Consider the following 14,394-nt stretch of genomic DNA (forward strand, 5'->3'; position numbering starts at 1 on the left):
GCGTCCTTCCTGTGCAATTCCAATTGGCAAATATTTTTCTAGTTTAATTTATGGCTGACCAGTGTGACCAGATAGCATCATTTGTTTTTATTACCAGTCCTTTAAAGTCTTTAAAATGTTAGCTTTTTATTTTCAAAATTTAACACAAGTTTCCGTTGGTTTTGAAGTAGATCTAGATATAAAATAGATATATATACAATATATATTATAATAGTTTAGATAAGATGTATTCCTTATAATATATCTCAATTGACAATCCTTGAGTAATACAAATAATAACACAAACTTAATTTATTGAAAGGTTTATGAAAACAAATATAAACCAAGTACGTATATTATCTGTCAAAAATATGGGGGATTTCCACAAACAGAAATCGAATTCAGATCGCAAGTCACGTAGGTATTATGAGTCAGGGACGTGATTGAGGCTAGATGATGATTCATGTGCTGTACCAAATAAAGAGAATCTCCACGGCATCATCGTTGAACGATGGGTGGGTAGGTGGGCGTTGCAGCATTCCAACACGTCAATCAATTTCCCATGCAGGTTTGTATAAATATGTTGCCGCCTCTGTAGCCTCGATTGAGCGCTTCACAGTGACTTCGGTAGTACATTCCACGTATTTGTAGCGCCTGTTGCGAATGACGAAAATGAATATGATCACCATAATTATCACATAATTAAGGTAGAGCACAAAAGCCACCAGCAGGGTATCCACCTTCGTGAGTACGTCTCTGCTGTCGTAGGTCATCAGCACATGGGAGACCAGCATGGTGATAACACTTAGCAACACAATGAACAGGGCTATTTCCCCGCAAACCCTGAAATCCAGGACCTGATCGACGGCCACCATGGTAATGGAGATCATCAGACCCACAACGCCAACGCCGCCCAATATGTAGGGATTGGGATACTTGACAAAACGAATGATGGCATAGCATCCCGCCAGAATTGCACCCCAGATTAAAATTGCACCCATAATGACACCTATCGCGGCGCCAGCGCTACTGTCCACAATGAAGCTAGTGACTCCCAGGGTCAATAGTTCGTAGCAAGTGAGAATGGCGACGTAGTTCCATGGCTTGCCGTACTTGAGGAACTCGCTAAAGTGTATGCAGGTGAGCAGCAACAGAGCGGCGAAGAATAAAATCATCGTGTACACGATATGTCCATGCTTCATGTATATGCAAAGGAGCATCCATTGCATAATGCCGCTCATAATAAAGAATGACATCAGCAGGCCAGTGTGCAGCACAAACATGTACAAATTCAAGTGTCCTCCAGCTCGTTCGGCCATGATGAGCGATTAATTGATTGATATTGGTTGATTTTCAGCAGTTGATTTTATCGGTAAAACTCTCGGAAAAAACGCACAATTTTGATGATTACATATATGAATGAATTTGTATTTTCGGAGTTTATAATCGAGTCATGAAAGATGCTACAGAAATTTCAATGCCATACCCTTCAAAAGATCTCTCGTAGAAGCTTCCATCCCCTTGACCTTCCAGCATCGCCATCACTCAGTAGTCCTTCCCCCAGAAACCACAAAAGTGCCGACTGTGCCACACCTCAAGACCGCTCGATTCTTCATCTTCTTTTGCCATTTTTTTTGGAAATCAAATTGAGGCCGACTGAGCCGAAACAAGAAAAAATTGAATCCCAGAACCGAAGCCAGAAAAACGCAACATAAATGGGAAAAAAGAAGCATAAGCCGAGGACCACACACGGCAAGGACACTCGAGGCTCAGCGGCAGCCGAAAGTTCTTTGAAGTTCAAATGAAAAACGCAAGTCCTGTGGGCGGGCCAGTTTGTCTCCAAGGAAATACACACACAACAAAAAGATGATAGGAAGGAGAGGACAGAGGAGAGCAAAATCAATCTGTGACTGCTGCTGGTAAGAATATGAGAGGCTTTATAATACAATCGCAAGTACCAGGAGAGCGGGGAGTCCAGAGTCCAGGAAAAAATACATAATGAAATAAAAATAAAAGGAAAACGTTTGGCTGGGAAATTGAATTGGTAACACACACACACACACACTGCCATTGAATGGTGGAAAAACCAATCAAATAAGGGAGAAACGTGGACATTACCTGTCGCTGATTTCGTTCTTAATTTTAATTGAAATTTGCGAAGTGTCTCTGTCTCTGTACTGTGTCCTTTTTTTGCTGCTGCTGCACCTTTTTTGTTGCTGTTCTGTCCTTCTTTTTCGTATAATTACAAGCGATTAAAATCTGTGGAAATTTATTAAATTCCATAAATCAGCGCTGACGCGCGACCCATCCCCCAGCAGTCCCGATCCCTGGCAATTCTTTTGACAATTATAAATTATGCGTTCGTTGCCGGGCGATGGACGATGCCACCCACACCGCTCCATCCCGCTCCACCCATGGCAAGGGCGAAATTGCTTAACCACAAAATGTCACCCCAAACTACAAACCCATCAAATGCCTTCCCATCATCAGCTGCAGATCCGACCCTCTCTGACGGACAATAACCTTTTTTTTAACATTCCTGATTATGTAATTATCTAGAACTGTGCATCATCCACCATTTTTGAGAGGTTATAATACGTGATACGATAGTTACTGCGACAACCTGTTGGGTTTTGATGTCACCAGGCGACCGCAATTCCATATGTCCAATTAGTGGGTGACTTCTCCAAGGATCACCATCAATTGTCTCTAGATCAAGGAAAAAATATTTCGAAATATCTGTTCTCAGTAAATAGTCGAGTTATATCCCAAAACATATCTTTAGCCAATAGTTTACTTTCCGAGCTTTAACCAGAAAATAATTTTAAAATCATAAATCTTTCGTCGTTTGGCTCGATGTACATAGATTTAACAAAAGGCCCATATAAGTTATTGTTGCCTAATTAATTTGTATACGTATCATCGTATCATCTCTCTATTATTTAAAAAAGTTTTGGGTCATCTTCAGATAGTTGACTCATATCGGCGCGAGCGAGCCGAGGCTAGTGAGCCGGAGGCTTGCCCCTTGGTATATTCTTAGAAACTTTTAAGCCAGGTCCATTTTACTTCGAAAATTTTCTTTAACCATTGGCTACCATGAATCACATATCCTCAATCGGAAAGACATATTTACCTTAAATTACAGGAAAAACCATTCACGAAACATTCATCACGACAAATTATACTGCCCAGGCGATTATTTGACCCAAAAAACAAACAAAAACAACAACCAAAAACAAATGATGCAATAAAAAGTTGGAAAAAGCGGCAAAAAGCAACCACAGACAGCAGTTAAATGATGCTACTTAGGCGATAAGAACCGAACGAACAGAACATCCTCTTCCGACAGACAGACAGACAGGGAGCAGGGTCCGCAAGGGCCGCAGGGGCCGCAGGACGAGCCCCATGCGCGTTATTTGTTTTGTGCGTTGTCCAAAACAATTTCCTTCCTTAATCACATGCTAACAGCGAGGGGGAGAACACACCGAAAATTGCATTTATCTGACCAAAAGACGAAAAAATCAGAAAAAGGAATATATATATATATATATATATATATATTTATATATATATACATATATATATATATGTATGTATATGAAGAGCCCAAGGACAGTATTTCTAATTGTAAAAGATAAAAAAAGAAAAAGGAACAGACAAACTTTGGGCTGGATGCTCGACATTTCTCGTTACACAAAAAAACGGTGAAGATAAATGACAGGCAGAGTTCTCTGTGGGGCCGGGGGGATTACGGATCAGGATGAGAATGAGAACGAATATGTTTCGGGCTGTGTGTGTCGGTGTGTTTGTGTGTGTGCGTGTGGAGACATTCGCCGGCAACTGTAGCATACTTTCGAGTGTCTTTCAGCACATTCTCCTCTCGTATCGTATCGTATGTATGCCAACAGCTTGTCGAGTGGTTTCCACAGAAAGAGAAAGAGAGAGAGAGAGAGAGAGCGTGAGTCTCGGTGTATCTTTATTTTTTAGGGGTTTCGTTTTTTTGTCGGTTTTGTATTTGTACTATCGATGTCGCCATAAGTTGTGCAAACCCCTTCAGATGTCGCCCAGTTTCTCTGCTCCGCTCTCCATGCTTGACCAAGTGCAAAATGTCAAGTTTCTCTCTGCCCGAATGTCTGTGTTCTCTTTGATGTAGGTCCGAAGGTACACACGTAGTATATGTAAATTTGTGTGGCTTATCTAACGGCCGTCCTCTCTGTTTTAATCGAAACCACCACCCTGCAGCGAAAATCCGCAGTAATCGGACTTAAAGCTGATTATTCAGGGAATGGTAGATGCCTTATCGAGAGATTTGTGACATGAACAGGTTGCGGATATTACAAATGTCTACAGGGGATTACTTAATTGAATGCGGCTGCTATCCATCTCCTTTATCGATCAGCTGATGGATTGCTAAATGGGGATGCTTAATGATTTCTTGGATAAAAAAGGTATCTAGAAGCTCTATCTTGTAACCACTCACTCTCGAAACCATGACCATGACCAAAGAAAACCAAGTGGCATTTTCTCATGCCAAATTATTGAAGATTAACTATAATTAAATTTATTACTGCGCCGAGCAACAACCCTGATGGACGGCAGGGCACCTAATGAGCACCATTTGTCCCGGGACATGCAAACAATCAAATGGAAATGGGTTAGGGGTGGATAAATCTGCCATCGGGGGTCACTGTCACTGTAGGTAATCTGTCAGATCGGACTGCAATTCAAACTATTGAATAATTACCCCAAAGAGAGATCAACATCGCAGCTTCTCATGGGCTAATGCGGGCCACAATTAAATACGAAAATTAAGGAAAAATCATTGCCGACTTTCCCAATAATATTTATCGCTGAACTTGACCTCCATTTGAATACGATCACGGGATACGGGTAGGGTCGCTACTTTACCTCCACACATTGCATGTAAATATATGCTGATTGTACATTCCATTAAATATAATTTGGTTATAATTCCCACATCCTTATTGTTCGGAAGAACAGAATTTCCTTGGTTGCTGGGGGGTTCCCGGAGGAAAGGCAACTTTTATTGGATTTTATTTTTATTGTCCTACATAAATTTATTTATTTTATGGTATTTCTTGCTATTTTTTCTCTTTTCGGGGCACATTGATATTTGACAGTTATTGCGGGTTCCGGAAACGCCCAGTTTTTCGGCATTTCGTTTTTATGGAATGTGATTTTTTTTTAGATGGTTTCCCATTTTTTTCCTGCTGGTCATCTTATGTGTGCGTGGGTCAGGGATGTGTATATAAGTATTACTGATTTAAGTCTTGCAACAAGAGATTTTGGAACTGGGAAGAAAGGTTTGTTAAAGAAAAATCAGTGAATAAAATAGATCACTTCAAGGTTCTTTTAGGTTTAATTTCAGTTAACGGAGTACAATTTTAATACAAGAAGAATAAACCCCTCTAGAAATTATTCTATGCTTAAAGACATATCAAAGAATTATCACAGATTGTAATTTTCCATATGGTTTATAGGTATTTTCATCAAAAAATACGGGAAGAAAATATGTTTAATGGGTGTGGCAAGAGAAATCCCCTCGCAGGACTTGTCGTTGATGAGCCAGAAGGCCAAGGAGCCATGGGGCAAGGATATTGAAGCTTGTACGACACCCTCGTAAAATGTTTTTACTTCTCCGACGCTTCCTCCCCGCCTACGACTCCTTCTGCTCCTGCCTTAAAGTCGTAAAAAATCAGAGTGCGCACGTGTCCGGTTCTTTTTTTTGATTATGTTTTATTTTTTGGTGGCTTGCATGTCCAGGGACGAGATGCGTGAATAATTTTGTTGCAGGACCTTTGGTCACGCTGTGAATCAATCTTGCGGGAACAGGAAGTAAACAACCATCCCCCGTGTCTCCCTCCTGCCCCTTCGAGTCTCTGAATATGCGAATGAATAAGTGAACGAATGCATTTTTTCGAATATTTAATATGTAAGTTCCTCCTCATCTAAGGAATTTTGGGGGCTGAAATGAATCTGAAATGGAACAAAATGGAGCAGCGTCTTCTTCGGGGTTGATTGGGGGAGTGATTGGGGATGAGTCCTGGGGAGCAGCGCGGTGTCGGAGGGCAAACTATTATCGTTTAGTGCGCATGTTTTAGGACGAAGTCCCCGCCAAAAGGGCGGCAGGGGCAGAGCAGAGCAAACAGCAACACTTCAAAGTGGTTGCAACCCTGGCCAGGGTTACTTTTTCTCTTATTTTGTTTTTGTTTTTGTTCGCTTCTCTGTGGCATATCCTCGACCGTGGCGCGTCCTTTTTTGCGCCATTTGTATTGGCATTTGGCAGCGCGTGCTCCAATAAGAACAAAAGAAATTCCCTTTCCTCCTGGCAACAATTTCGGTTTGTTTTCGTTGCTTTTTCTTCGCGGTTTTTTTTATTTTGATGGGGTGGGGTGTCTGTCATTTCCGAGCTTCAAGAGGAGACCCCGGTAGACAGAAGGCGCAGACAGATAGACACGGCCAAAAGGCTACTGAAATGGCAATGCGAATCGGGGGGTGCTCCAAAATGGTTGAAAAGGTGGAAAAGGAGCCTGGACCTCGATCAAATTAGCCATTTTCCTAGAACCTATTTGCGTACCCACTAGATTCAACTAGTATTGAAATCTATTTCATTTGAATATCTAGCATTAACGGTCAGGCCAGCTTCCGTTTTACCCTATAAGATATATTAAATATATACTTCACAAAATGTTCTAAATGTACAAACATTTTCCCACACACCATTTCAGGGATTATCACCCTATCTAACAGGAACTTCCCATCCACCAGCCACCAGCGATTGGGTTAATATATTTGTCTAAATAGTGTGATAAAACCACAACAGCCAACGACTTCAGCAAGAGCAATTTATAAGTAATTTCCATTTTGGGTACTCCGAAGGGAAGACATCATTAATTTGCCCTCAAGGGGGAAGGCGGCACTTGCCAAAAAATATTTACAGGCAAAACAGAAGCTGGCTGGCAACAACAACCACTCCTCCCCAGAAATCCCACACTTAAAGTTGGGTTCCCAGCGGAGCAAAAGAAGTCGAAATGAAATCAGCAGAAAATTCAATGAACATGGCATGGGTTTGGTTTGGTTTGGTTTACGTCTGGGTTTGGGTTTGGGTTTTGGCTTGGGTGGGTTCTCCAGCGATATCGTCCTGACGTCCTGGCGGTGGTTGATGACTGCAATTGATGGCTGGCTGGCTGGCTGGCAACCAACACTCCCCCACACCTCAGGTCCAACCCACATCGTTTGGTTAGCGCAGCAGCAGGCGAAGGGGTTGTGATTTCTGGATGTCTCTCTATATGTCTAAGGGGCGGCGAGAATGATATAGACTGGGGCGGAAGATAGAGAAATGGTTGAGGGAGTGGATGGATGGGAATGGAAGTGGAGTGGAGTGGAATGGAGGTGACGTGCAAATGCCAGAAAAATATTATGTGACATGATAAATATTGCACACTGGGGGATTTTTTGAGGCTATAAAAGAAGCGGTGGTCGCTGTTGTTGCTGTTGCTGCTGTCGTTGTCAACATCATTGCCGAAATAATATGACAGATTCATTCATGATGATGCTGATGAGGATGATGATAGGTTGTTACTGTGGTTCCAACACCACATTGCGGTCCCCACAGAGTGCTACTTCTGCGGTGTGACATTGCAAGGTTCAGGATACAATGCTGGGTGTTGTGCATCCATCGGTAGGTATGCAAAACAAGGAATACAAATACAGATACAGGGAATATGAATAGGAGGGGATACAGTGCACCCTCGATAGAATTCATAGAAATAATCAACGATTGTTTATATAGCAACCATATGATATACAATAAATATAACGAGTGAGAATGCACTTTACTATAGATTCGGAGGAGATTGATCTAATCAAGAGAAATAAAAGTCTGTAATCAAGTCTCTTCTTCTCTTAGATACTCTCTCCATCAGAAATGGCAAATGCTTCAACAACGAGTTGTTTTAGAAGTAGAAGAACTTAGAGTAAGAGTTACCTTCGGTTAGCTACCAAATCATATCCATGGCTAACTCTGAAAGCGCTTTGGGGCCGGGCGTAAGTGTCCGCTGAACTCTGGAGCACCTCCCAGCCTTTGCATTTCATCCATCAACACCTGAGCAGAAAAGGTGCCGCAAGACCAGGGGCCCAAGTCAACGGGCCGTTACCAAGATGAGAAAGAATGTCGCCGAGTGGCGAGGACGACGACGGACCGCACTTAAAGCGCTTCAGAGAAGCAGGAACAGAAGAAGCGGCAGCTGGCCAAGTACCGCGTCGGCATCGTCGTCATCATCATCGACAACGTTGTCGTCGTCGCTGTCGTCCTTCCTGGCAACACTCTCAATTAAAATGTCCTCGCTTGGTAAGCGTGAGCGTTCAAGAGGCCATGAAAACTCCTTATTACACGGTGTCAGCGGTCCAGGCCAAACCCAAACCCAACCCAAAAACCTCAACCCATCGCACCACCACAGCACCACTGTGCACCACTATGAGACCGCATCTAACCCAAACCCAAACCCCTGAGGGTTCTTGGCACCTACGTGTTAATAACGCGAAATGCGGTGAAATTTTTGTATTTTCAAGCACGCACTCGAGAGGGCCACGCCTCGCAGTCCTTGCCACGGCCCTGCCACTGCCACCCTCTCCTGAGCAGTGGAGAGGAGAGTGCAGTGTAGCTTGAAACAGAAACCCTCCACGCAGCAAAAAGAAGCACAGTAAAAACAAGCAAGAATGCCACAGTCGACACTACGACTATGAGGATACCCGCCATAAATATCTCAAAGATACGAAAATAGTTAAGGAATAAAATTTCAAGAAACTTTTTCTCATTAATTAACTTATAATACCATTTCGATCTCAACGAATTTCTAGCGATTGGTGGATAATAGTCTTATATATAATCCTACAAATAAGAACACCAGAATTTTTCACAGAAATATCTAGAAAATTATTGGTAGAGGTATTTCATGCCTCTCCACAAATAAAATATACCCTAATACTCTGCTTGGCATAGGGTATTCGAATTTTTGTAAGCCAGAAATCATTGAGCGAGTTGGCAACACTTGGTGGCCAAAAGGAGACCGCCCTGGGGGAGTGGGGGGGCACGGGGTGGCACGGGGTGGCCCGGGGTGGCCTGGAGTGGGATGGCGACTAAAAAACACTTTAAAGAAAAGAAAAATTGTATTTTTGAAAAATTTTGTTTCTTTTTCCACCCATTGCTGGGAAATCTGAAACACTTCAAATATTTGGCGAGAAGAAAGCCAAGGGAAAATGTTTGGACAAGTTGACGCCAAGAGTTGGTTGGGTGGTAAAGGGGGAGTAAATGGAGGAAATGGACATGGGAAATTTTAAACCCACTTGGCAGCTGCCTAAAGGGCAGCCAGCACTTAAAAGGCCCTGCCCCACTCTCGAACCCTCTGCAGCCCACTCACTCCCTTTGCCTTCGTTTGCTTTTTCAATATTGACATGAAAATATTTACACAAAAATACAAATCGCGACCTCACTCTATATCTATAGCCTTGATTCAGGGGGGAGGGGTTGGAGTGGTGCGACGGATGTCCGGGTATGATAATTGTTTGACTTTTTTATACCCTTGATATACGATGGCATTCTAAAATTGAAATCGTTTCAAAAGAAAAAGACTGTATGGGCCAAATAAATATAATGCCAAAATAAATATATTCCCTCATTCAGATTTGCAGTTTTTGTGTTGCTTATTTCAGATCCAGTAGAGTACTTTCCCAGTCGTATATGAATGAAAACCATTGGAGAACATCACAATTGCTTTGGCAACGATCGGTTATAACAGTAAGAATAATATATGTCAGACATCCACTAAATCATTGCATCACTACGCCCTATAGAATCCCCCAAAAGTGTATCCCCATCTTCGGTCCTTCCATTCCTGCCCTTTAGAATGTTTTTCTCTGTGTGCTGTGTTTTGTGTTGTGTCTGCTTGTCGTCTACAATTTCCACATGTGGCTTTTCCTTGAAAGGTTTTTCTGCTTTGGCAAAAGTTTCGATGCAGTGCTGGAGGGCACCAATAAACGTCAGACGCGTGTCAGGGCGCGTCCTTTGTATATTGACACCTCTATGGCTGATTTGATCCGAGAACTTTGGAGAACTTCGAGTGTGGCTTCGATGAGGGGCTGGGGGCAGGCAGACCGCGAGTGTGGTGTGTGCACTGTACAGGTGGTACACAGGATGTGCTGCGCGGTTGTCATCTGCGATTGGACAAATCGCTAAAGTTACGCCGGAAAATTTCAGAGGTTCAAGTGGTTTTGGAAGGTTTGGATAAAGAAGGTATTCAAGAATTAAAGCCACAACAAAGGGGCCATAAAAACAGCAAGAGAGGTGTCTTAAAATTATCCTTTTGTGGGTTTAGAAAACAGGTGAATGTTAAGATACTCTTGAATGAAGGCCAAAACTTGGGCACAGTCCAAAAGCTGTATAAAAGTTGGTCTTAAAAAACTACAGACAACGACAGGAGTTAAAACAAAGCTGACAGAATATGTTCCCTGAAGAAGGTGTTACATATGATGTACTTCCATCGTTGATGGATTCAAATGCCATTCCCATCTGCTTATTGCCAAAGCAACTTAATTCCTCTCTACTATTTCTCTCTTCCCTCTTATCTCTTATCATTAATGAGAACTGCAAACACACATGCAGAGAATTAGAGAAAGTAATGGAGAAAGTATAAATTGAAAAAATCTTCTCTGTAAATCCCTTCAACTAATAAACTGATAACTAAACCGAATCAAACGTGTCGCTGAACACCGAAAAATCCTAGAGAGAGACCCGGCCTGGACCCCTTTTTTTTATTCCAGGACAACCGACCCCTGGTCATGCGATTCCCCCCCTTTTCCCAGCTGAAGAGCTGCGAAACTCGAACTGTAAACTTATGTCAGTGGCACGCGTCCACGGCACGTGACCCCCAACATGAAAATCACGCTCAAGATCGCTCAACGGAACCCAGAGAACAGCGAACGGGGTGGGCGGGGGTATTGGGTAGGGCTTATGCCTGGTGGTGGGAGGAGGAGGAGGGTGATGAATGGTACAGGGTACAGATGCTTTTAAATTTAAATCGAATCAAATTGATTTGCTTACAGTTCCAGTTCTCAGGTTTTCGACTCATTTTCGCCTACGAACGAGTACCAATTGGCACGCCCACTCAAATGGATACAACGGTGGGGGTAGGGGTGGGGACTGTGGTTGCGGAGGAGGTTTTTGGGAAGAGTGCTGGGAGAGCGGGGGACACCCTGCTCGTGCCGTGCACTCTTTTGTTTAGCCATTTGACAAGTGTTTTGACAATATTTATTTGAATTTTCTACAACTACCACACCACTCTCTCTCTCTCCCTCTCTGTCTCACACCGTAACGTACGCTGCTGCTTCCCTCCAGCAACCCCGCCTCTCCTGTAGAGGGCAGAACCACTGCCTTTGGGGTAATTTGATTTCCCGCCAACAGCCACCATCATCTGCATCCTTGACGTTGGACACGTTTCTGCCTAATGGAGTTGCTCGAGTGGCGTGAATTTCAATTAAATTAAATCAAAATGTTGCATTTTTTATTAAGCCCATTAGCAGTACAAACACACACACACACACACACACAGCCACACACTCGCGTGTGGCACCCCCTACCAGCCCCCACGGGGACCCTTCACGTTGGTCCCTAGTTGGTTAAATTAAGTTAGATACCGCTCCACGCACCAAAGAATCTGTATCTTACTGTGCATAATGAAGTGCCAGAACTTGACTTTGCCTGAACAACGATGGGAGCAATGTTGCAGCCTCCCTATGGGTAGCATGAGGAAGGAAAATGTGTGCGCTTCATTCAGGGTCTCCTGCGAAGATTTGTTGGGCTTGTGTGTGTTCTCTTTATTGATCTGTAATATTTTGGGGCTTATACAAAACCAAGAACAAGAGATTTTATAAGGTGTCGTTGCTTATCGTATGTATATACGGATTCCATGGAATCTATAGTTTATCCAAAAAAGTTGAATCCCTTTGGCATTCTTTGAATCAAGCGAGTTTTCAAATTGAGTGTTGGCTCGTATTCAGCTAAGAGGATGAGATGATGTTTTCGTAGATATTTTCAAGAATGTTGTCGAGGATGCTTTCTTTTGAGACAGCAGGCGGTATCTTCGGCGACAATATCTCCATGCGGCTTAGGAAATTCGCCTCTGGTTCAGCATTTAACAGTTGCATGTAGTCGCCGAACGTATTCCAAGAAATTTTGTGATTGAGGTGCGGACATAGGGGATCCTTTATCCAAATGCGTTTGTTCTTAAGTTGCTTGAATAAATACTGTTCGTGCTCCTGTCGACTCTTATAGTCCTCGCGGAGCCAATAGACGACTGCACAGAAAACCTGGAACACAGACAACAGTCGGAAGACAATTTGATGACTGAATTCGAATTTGAATAAGGGAATGGGCGGAGGGGAGTACATACCTCAGTCTCTGAGTGCACGGCCAGATGGCTGGAGCTCAACAGATCGTACAATTGCTCCGCAGTGAGTCTCGCGAACTCCTTGGAGGCAACCAGAATCAGAAAGGAGTGGCCCACACGCGGCAGCATCTGCCGGGCAAGGCGGTCTCCTTTCTCTCCCTTCTCGATGGCCTCAAAGTATAAACGCACGGAATCCTTCACCAAGTAGCTATCCACGTCATTGAAAATTGTCAAAATGCTATTTTCGAGTGGACTGCATTTCAGGAAATCAGCAACCATCAGCATGTTGATCATGTCTTCGTATGGGATCGCGGCATGATTCGTAACCATCCAACCGTAGGCAAATATGAACATCTTGGAGCTCAGGCAGGAGGAAGTCAGCTTGAGGGTATGTCCTATCTCGAGTGTACTCGAAAAGATCTGGCAATTGGCGACCAGGACAACTTTGCTGCACTTAAAGATCTTGTCCTCGACACTTACAAGCACTGAATTCTTGCACAACACCTGCAGTGGCAAGATAAATGTACGTACATTACGGGGAAAAGGGAGCCATTTCGGTTTCTGGCCTGGTTCCTCTGTGGTTTCCATCTCAGTAACGCTGATTGCTGCTTGAGAGACCCGGAGATCCATAGCTTTTTTGTTTTATTTTATTATTCGTTTTTCAAAACTTAATACTTTTTGAGTAGAGAAGAGAAGAGTTGTTTAACTGTCAATGACACTATCGATTTTTCCGACAATTCCGATATCATTTCGTATGTATTTTCCCTGCAGTAAGAAAAATAGAAAAGTGTCTCTTGGCAAATATTAATAATAATTACTCGATCCATCGAGCCGTGCTACCTTACCTTCTTGTTTATTTGTACCTTGGGCGCAACTGGTACGGATGCATGGGCGTAGATTGGACTGGGGTGGTGGGAGAGGGCGCCATAAACTCCGTCGTGTCGACTCGCCATTGTTGCACGTGCATTAAGATTAATGCTGCAGTGCTCGCGAGAGAGAGAGAGTGGGGTGGGTTTTCAGCGCGATTTTGAGTGGCAATAAACAATGCAAAGTAAGTGGGAGAACCTCTTGTTGTTGCCACAATTAAGAGGCTCCTCATGAGTACCGTCGCTCACCTGCCCATCTCCCAGCACCCTTCCGCCACCACTGTCCATGTCTTCTAGGGTTGTCCATTAGTCAAACAGGTAATTGAAATTAAAAACCCCAAACAATAAGAACAAGAAGAAGAATATTAAGAACAAGAGGATAAGGCGGCGACAGTTAAACAAATGCGAAATACATTTTGCAATTAACCAAATGCGCGGGTAAGAAGGCCTGGGTAATTTTAGTCCCATTTATATCCCGAGGACCAAAACGAAGAAGGGAAAATCATTTTCTGTGGGATTTTCCTGTCTTGAAACCGTTTCTGGTTTGAAACTTGGCTAAGAAAACCGTTCAGTCCTTTTTCCCTCAATCTGGCAGCTCATGGCTAATTTTGAAATAAAACGCCGATAGGTCCCGCACAAAAATACCGATATTATTTGTTCATCGATAAGTAGAATCAAAATTCGCGGGTATAAAGGTCAATCTGCATAAGAGACATTATAGATTATGTTACAAAACAGTGTTTTCATAATAATTAAATGAAATAGGGTATAAATATGTCCATACCTTCGGGTGACGAGCAACAAGTGCTCAAATACCAGCAACGTGTAAGAAATAACGAAATATTCTATTTACACTAACGTGTTTGCTTTAATTTGCTGTTCAACCTTTTGTTTAATCCTTATATTATAAGCAACCAAAAAAAAATGTATTTATCCATTGAATTAAATTTTGTGTTTACCACTGAGACTTCTAGCTAGTTAGTAATATTAGAAGGACTATCAATATCGAAGAATATGATGGACAGAAAACGATTAACCCATTGTGGGCCAAGGGGGATTTAAATTTTCCACAAAGATGATGAATC

The 14,394-nt window shown here is 42.8% G+C and overlaps 2 protein-coding genes across 2 annotated transcripts; both read right to left on the minus strand.

Moving 5' to 3' along the window:
- Positions 1-288: 288 nt before the first annotated feature.
- On the minus strand, positions 289-1,446 carry LOC108161484. The gene is made up of 2 exons (XM_017295755.2): positions 720-1,446; positions 289-633 (listed from the first exon to the last, which is right to left on the minus strand). The coding sequence occupies exons 1-2, from the start codon at positions 1,296-1,298 to the stop codon at positions 532-534; spliced, it is 681 nt and encodes a 226-aa protein (XP_017151244.1). The 5' UTR covers positions 1,299-1,446; the 3' UTR covers positions 289-531.
- A 10,388-nt stretch (positions 1,447-11,834) lies between these two features.
- On the minus strand, positions 11,835-13,166 carry LOC108161448. Its single transcript, XM_017295710.2, has 2 exons — positions 12,447-13,166; positions 11,835-12,363 (listed from the first exon to the last, which is right to left on the minus strand). Exons 1-2 carry the CDS (start codon positions 13,071-13,073, stop codon positions 12,055-12,057), a joined length of 936 nt encoding a protein of 311 aa, XP_017151199.1. The 5' UTR covers positions 13,074-13,166; the 3' UTR covers positions 11,835-12,054.
- Between the last annotated feature and the right edge of the window lie 1,228 nt (positions 13,167-14,394).

The sequence above is a fragment of the Drosophila miranda genome, chromosome 4 (assembly GCF_003369915.1).
Source record: "Drosophila miranda strain MSH22 chromosome 4, D.miranda_PacBio2.1, whole genome shotgun sequence".
In the NCBI taxonomy this organism is placed as follows: domain Eukaryota; kingdom Metazoa; phylum Arthropoda; class Insecta; order Diptera; family Drosophilidae; genus Drosophila; species Drosophila miranda.